The 6356-nt window shown below is 39.5% G+C and overlaps 1 protein-coding gene across 1 annotated transcript; it reads right to left on the bottom strand.

Moving 5' to 3' along the window:
* Positions 1 to 3580: 3580 nt before the first annotated feature.
* Positions 3581 to 4950, bottom strand: LOC147463401 (E3 ubiquitin-protein ligase SINA-like 10). Its single transcript, XM_086528745.1, has 2 exons — positions 4600 to 4950; positions 3581 to 4308 (listed from the first exon to the last, which is right to left on the bottom strand). Exons 1-2 carry the CDS (start codon positions 4894 to 4896, stop codon positions 3589 to 3591), a joined length of 1017 nt encoding a protein of 338 aa, XP_086384871.1. The 5' UTR covers positions 4897 to 4950; the 3' UTR covers positions 3581 to 3588.
* Positions 4951 to 6356: the final 1406 nt, after the last annotated feature.

The following is a 6356-nucleotide window of genomic DNA, read 5'->3' as shown; positions in this document are numbered from 1 at the left end:
TAATTAAATAAGTATATGTAAAATAATATCAATACTAATTTTGTGACTTGTCCTATGTGCAGATTGTGACACTTAGTCATTAGAGGATTTCATATATATGTTTTGTGAGACACAGACACGCTTCTGTGTCTCGTTTTTGTATAGACATATATGGTTATGGTTATTGTTTAGACAGTTATTATTTTCCTTATGGTTATGGTTATTGTCATTGTCATTGTATAGACATGGTTATTTCTCCTGTTCTTGTATAGACATGGTTATGGTTCTTGTTTTGTTTATGGTTATGTTTAACTTTCTGGTTATGCTTATGGTTATTGTTAATTTTGTTTATGGTTGCATTATGGTTTTGATCAAAGTGGTTATGGCGGGTTATGGTTTTAATTTGGTTATGGTTTTGCACAAATTAAGTTGGTACGGTTATGGTTTTGCACAAAGTTCATTTCATTTCTTTCATTGGCCTTAAATCTCATGTGAGATCCTACATGGATAGCATGTAGGAGACGTATACATGATATAGTCTTTTTTGAAAAGTTTATGTAAAAACAAAGGGAACTCTGTCGAAATTTCTGCGGCGGGAGCACGGTTGATATTGGTGCTGCTCGCTTTCTTGGGCAGAGGACAGGTAGTCTGGCTGTGGCTATGTCCATCTTTTCACCAGGCACACGCCAGGCTGCCTGTCCTCTGCCCAAGAAATTTTTTTTCTGTTATGGTCGTCGCTATATGCGTCGCTAAGCCCGTCGAAATATGCGTCGATAAAATTCCCTTTCGACATGTATATCGACGTATATAGCGACGTTTTTGTAGAAATGCGTATATCAACGGGCTTTTCAACGGGATGCGTCGAAACGTGCATCGAAGGTTCCCTTTTTTATTGTAGTGAGTGTATCCACATGGTTGCTTGTTGGGGCTTTCTTGGCCGTTGGGACTTTCTTGGCCGCAAGAGTACTTGAAACATGCGAACTTTCATTATTGCCTTGGAAAAATACTCTCTTGGAGATTTTCCGCGAAATTTGAGTCACCATACAAAAGTATTTAATCCATGTGTTCTATGTGAGGATGATAATCGATGCCATTTCTTGAGGCTATGATTGGTTGTGTGGTTTAATAAGTACAAATACACCATGTAGACCAATTAACTCAAGGATGCTTTGTTGAGTTGAAATCTACAACTATTTGCAAGTCATAAAAAATTAATTCACACCCTTATAAACTAACAATTTTTTTGAATTGAGTTATTTTTGTAAACCATTATTACGCAAAGACCAAAAAGTCACAAGAGTATTACTTTTTGTCGAGCCAAACGCCTTAGCACGCAAAGGGTGAAGGTCTTTCAATTTTCTTTGTAGTAAGACAAGTGTCCCTAAGGGACTCAAAAGTCTTGTAAATAGAAAGCTATTCTCCAAAGCCTCATTTACTTTTATGGCATGCTTGAAAGACTTTAGAGAACAAATGATTAAACAACAGATTCATAGGAGTTCAATCCCATGATGTGAGGTGAACGTTTGAGAAAGGTGTGTGCTTAGCTTTAAGCAAGTTGAAAATGATATACTAGAAAATGGTTCAAACATCTTGCAAATTTGGAAACTCCTAGTATTTCCAGTTTGCATTTACCGCTTAGGAAGAAATACTTTTTCGAACACCGTGCGAGATATTGATAAAGGGTCACTTCATTTAAGGATTTCCAAAAACATTATTTCACTAAATTGTTTTATTGCTTATACGCTTATGAAACCTATATTTTCTTATAGTATGAAAGCATTAAAAATTGTTTTGTTTTTATTTTTAATGTGTCTTTATTTTACTTTCTTTTTATTTTATTTTGTTTCAAAATGGTGATGTGTAATGTGCACCTTTTACCTTATTATTTAAGTGAAGCTCTTTGTAATATATAAACCATTTGTGAGAAGGGAGTATCAACTGGAAGAAAATAAGAAAATGGCTCATTAGTGTAGATGACGATAAGATGCCTGAGAAGATTTAAAGGAAGAGTGACAAGGGGGAGACATGCCATGTGGAGGCCATGCCTCTCTCTCTCTCTCTCTCTCTCTCTCTCTCTCTCTCTAGTGGAGATGACGTGGGGGGACTGCTCTATAGGTGCAATTTCATGAATGGCGGGGGAAGCTTAGGTGCAAGCTCGTAGGAGGAAAGGCGGATTTGCAAGCTTTGACGAACGCGTTGAGAGATAGGGAAGGATAGCACGCAGGCGGGAGAAGGTTTTGGCAACACAAGCAAGAGTTGACGGCTAGACCATGAGGACAAAAAGAATCTTGAAAGCACCTTGAAAGTTTACATAACAAGCTTCAAAAGAGACATGAGGACGTTTTAAACACAAGAGAAGAAATGTTGTAAAGATATGCTTTCAAGACAAGGTAGGGCTTTTGCACTTCTCATGACAAGGCAAGTAATTCAAATGGCTACTCCTAACTATAGTTTTCACTTTGAACGAAATTTGAGGAAAACAATGTACTTCCCTTTCGTTATAGAAGTGCTAACAAAGGTCACTTTTATGGCTGTAAGGTGCGATTGATGCAACATAGCTTATTTGTATCATCCACATGGTCGCTTGTTGGGATTTTCTTGGCCATAAGAGTCCTTATAGCATAAGAACCTTCATAATTGCCTTTGAAAACTACTTCATTGGAGGTTTTAGTGAAATTTTAGTCTTACTATCTAGAAGTATTTATGACCAATCCTAGAGTGTGTTCTTTTATGAGATGATAATTGATGCCATTTCTTGAGGTTAGCAGTCGTGATTATGGTCTAACAAGTATGATTTATTTATATACATCTTTGCAACACATTTATATCAATTTATTTATATACATAATTGCAACACACACATAGCAATGTTATAGGTTAATTTCATGTCTAGCATTTCGAAACTCAGCTGATGCGTTACTGAAGCGAGATCCACAACCATTCTGCAAGTCATTAGAATTTGATTCATATCCTTATCAACTAACAACTAGCACTACTGCACAAAGACAAACAGGGATTGTTTTTTATTTGACTAACCAACCTTGTTTAATGTAAAAGATATTTCTAAAAAGATTTGAAACATTTACTTTATTATCCGGGCATATTGATTTCGAGCCAGGGAAAAAAGAAACTTAATAGTTCTTTTTATCACAAAATGTCAATAGCTGAATGAGATCAAAAAGCATTTAGCAATAAATATAGATGAGAAATTCTCATCAGTTTTCATTTTGGATAATGATTGATTCATGCTTATCATATTGCATCGTCTACATATGCAACCCTCACAAGAAGATTTAGCAATTTTCTCATGTAGGAAAACGGAGTCTTTTTCAGTGTTTTTCATACAATGCATAACATCATGAGCTTCTGCTCAAGAGGCGCCGCATACCTAGCTAGGTATGCGGTGCCTCCCTCACAGAAGCTCATGATGTTGAGGTAAGTCACAATGTGGGAATTATCGTGAGAATTTTTCCAAAACTTCGACTTGTGCCTTGACAAACTCAAAGTCAAAAGACAAGAAACACTATTCGAACAAGAGGGCATGTCAATGTATGTAGAGACTAGTATAGAAAAGCATACATCTCAGCTGAAGAATGTCACAAAGCACAATCATAGTTTAATCAATTTAAATCCATTGGGATCTGTTTTCATACAAATTTCTACATCTACTATTTCACTAAGCTCAAAAAGTTGTGATGTAGCCTCGACTGTCCTTTGTATGTCAGAGAAGTGGGAAGGTACGACAACAAAGTCGGTTGGCTTGGCTTCAACCATCAAGTCTTCGTGGCTATAAGCCACGCTATCCAATGTGAGTTTGCTGTTTCCTTTAAAGACATTAAGCTCAAATCCCCATCTTATGTTACTATTCCTTGGTGGTGTACAAAACGAGGTCAAATGCACCACGTTCCCAATTGCTTCGGCCTTGTTGTGCAAGAGAAACAAGGGCTTTTCTCCAATCTTTAAGATGGTGTAAAGATCATGTTTCCCTAGTGACAGGTTGATGGAATGAGATGCCAAAAATTCAAGGCTTCGACCTTTATGCTGTACGATAAAGTGAGTAGAAAATTCCCTTAATGGACTGCAAAACTCACAGTCTGAGATTGGGCACATGTGTGGAGCATAAGCACATACCATCTCATGATCTTTCCTTTCATGATGCTTTAAAATCTCCTTGCAACCACCATCAACAAACTTGCACTTGATCCTCAATGTATGTATGATGTTTTCAAGACCAAGATTTCTTATCTTGCTGATGGGCTTATTGCACTTTAAACATTTTCTCCAGTTTGACTCAATGCATGAAGTGCAGGCATAATGACCGTAACAACACTAGGGAAAAGAAAAAAAGAAAAATTAATGTCAAGAAACATAAGAGTGTTTTTAATAACACATCTAATCCTAATTATCAGATCGACCCCACCACTGCATGCACACGTCCGAGAAGCAATTAGCTGCCTCTCTGTTTCCGGAGAGGCGGTGACATAATCACATAATTTATATGAGTAGCCTCCATGCCTTCTTATGAATCGGTGTTTTAAGAAGAACAAACGACAACTCAACATGGTTGATGACGATAAAGAAGCATTGATGCTTCTCCATTGAAAAGATAAGTCTCCATACCTGGTAAATTGGTGGTTCAAGAGGTCTTTTACACAAGGGGCACTCCAGGGATGCAAGGTCAAAGGATGCCGAAACATCAGAGAAAGAGTAGTCCAAAACGCTACTGCTGTTCACTTCCTGCAAGGCAGCTTGTTGTGGCTCGAGCGAGCGAGCAGCAGCTTGATCCACCTCGGGAGAAGCCGATGCCTCCACTTTGGGTGTACTGAGCTTAAGGGCATGATGCCCATTGCCCGTTTTCTGCTTCTTCTTGTCGGGTGGCCAGGTGGGCGGCAGGACGTCTGCATGGCGATCATCCATCTCTCTCTCTCTCTCTCTCTCTCTCTCTCTCTCTCTGTGCAACAAATAAGCAGCCTCGTTACCTTCATGTCTTCTTACTTCACTTCCGTTTTGGAAACACTATGGCGACCGGAGCTGACCATACATGTCGGCGGACGGTTATGTAAACATTAGTTGTAGTCACATTACAAAACATCTTCTATTAAATATGAGCCTCGCCATTCCTAATGACTAAAGAACGCGGGTCTTAAATGACTCTCCAGCCATGGGATCCACGGAGGAGAAGTGCACGCACAAAAGCAGAGATGTTGGGCATCGCCAGATTCTCAAAAAGTAAACTCAAACATCCGGTGTGTAAACTCAAACATGCATACACACGCCTGGTTAGCCCATCAAGTTGCACACCGCCCATCCGAGTTCGAATCCTCGGCCCCCCACCCGTTGCCTGATCTTTGGTCATCGTTCGATATCCTTGAGATTGCAGCCCTCAATTGTGTGCCATCGATCCCATGGTTGGGGGGTTATTTAAGATCCCGTGCCATTTAGTCTCAAACTCGCCAATCTAGGACACAAGGCAATAAGGAAACATGGACGTGTGGACGTGGAAGCCATCCCACGGAAGATCATTCGTCGTGCAAAAAGGACAGTGGATAAGATTGATCGCACATCCAAGACTCCCTGACCAAGCTTGGGTGAGGGTTGAGCTTCTGCCATCACATCCACAATGAACCGTCTCAACAAATAGGGTACTAGCAACTGCTAAAGAAATAACTACTTTTTTAAAATAACTCTCTTTGATGTGTTATGCCTGTCCGCTCATGCCCAAAAGTGATATCCAACCTAAAGAGGCAGGAGACCACAAGATCTATGATCATTGATGAACAATTCGAATTCATGAGAGGTGCTCTACTTTTTGATGAATAAAGAGACTACCCAACCCAAAAGCACAACATAATGTGGAATTGGTCTTCATAACTTTCACCTGCATAAGAGGCCAAGCAGCTTAGTTGCAATCATGCATGGTATGCACACACTTGAGATGGTTAGTGAAACTCACTAGGCTATGGATAATGGAGTTCAAGGCTTGCCTCCCTGTCACAAATGCCTACATTTTGTTTTGGGTAGATTTTAACCCACCCTTAAATGGACACTTGCCAGAGGGAAACATCGATGCCATTTTGCATTTGCTCATTGTGAATGCCTCTTGCAACATCTAGAGTCAAGGAAACGAGAGGCTATTTAGTATGGGTGTGTGAGTCTTCTCATAAATGTAGTGTATTATATTTGAGAGAGAAACATAGATTTTTCCAAGACGAAGTGGTGCACCTTTTAAGATGTTCTTGGAACTTCTTGCTTCTATTCATCAATCCTTGGCACTAAGTAACACCCATATTAAATGCGGGGTGGAGTAAAAGGATCAACGGTCTGGGTTGAGGGGCGGGATTTCAAGGCGCACTAAACACGGCCGCACAAAAAGCGAG

This window comes from Adiantum capillus-veneris, chromosome 2 (assembly GCF_014529385.1).
Source record: "Adiantum capillus-veneris isolate H3 chromosome 2, ASM1452938v2, whole genome shotgun sequence".
NCBI classification, from domain to species: Eukaryota; Viridiplantae; Streptophyta; class Polypodiopsida; order Polypodiales; family Pteridaceae; genus Adiantum; species Adiantum capillus-veneris.
Note: the sequence above shows the minus strand (reverse complement) of the source record. Positions and strands in the feature narration are given on the sequence as shown.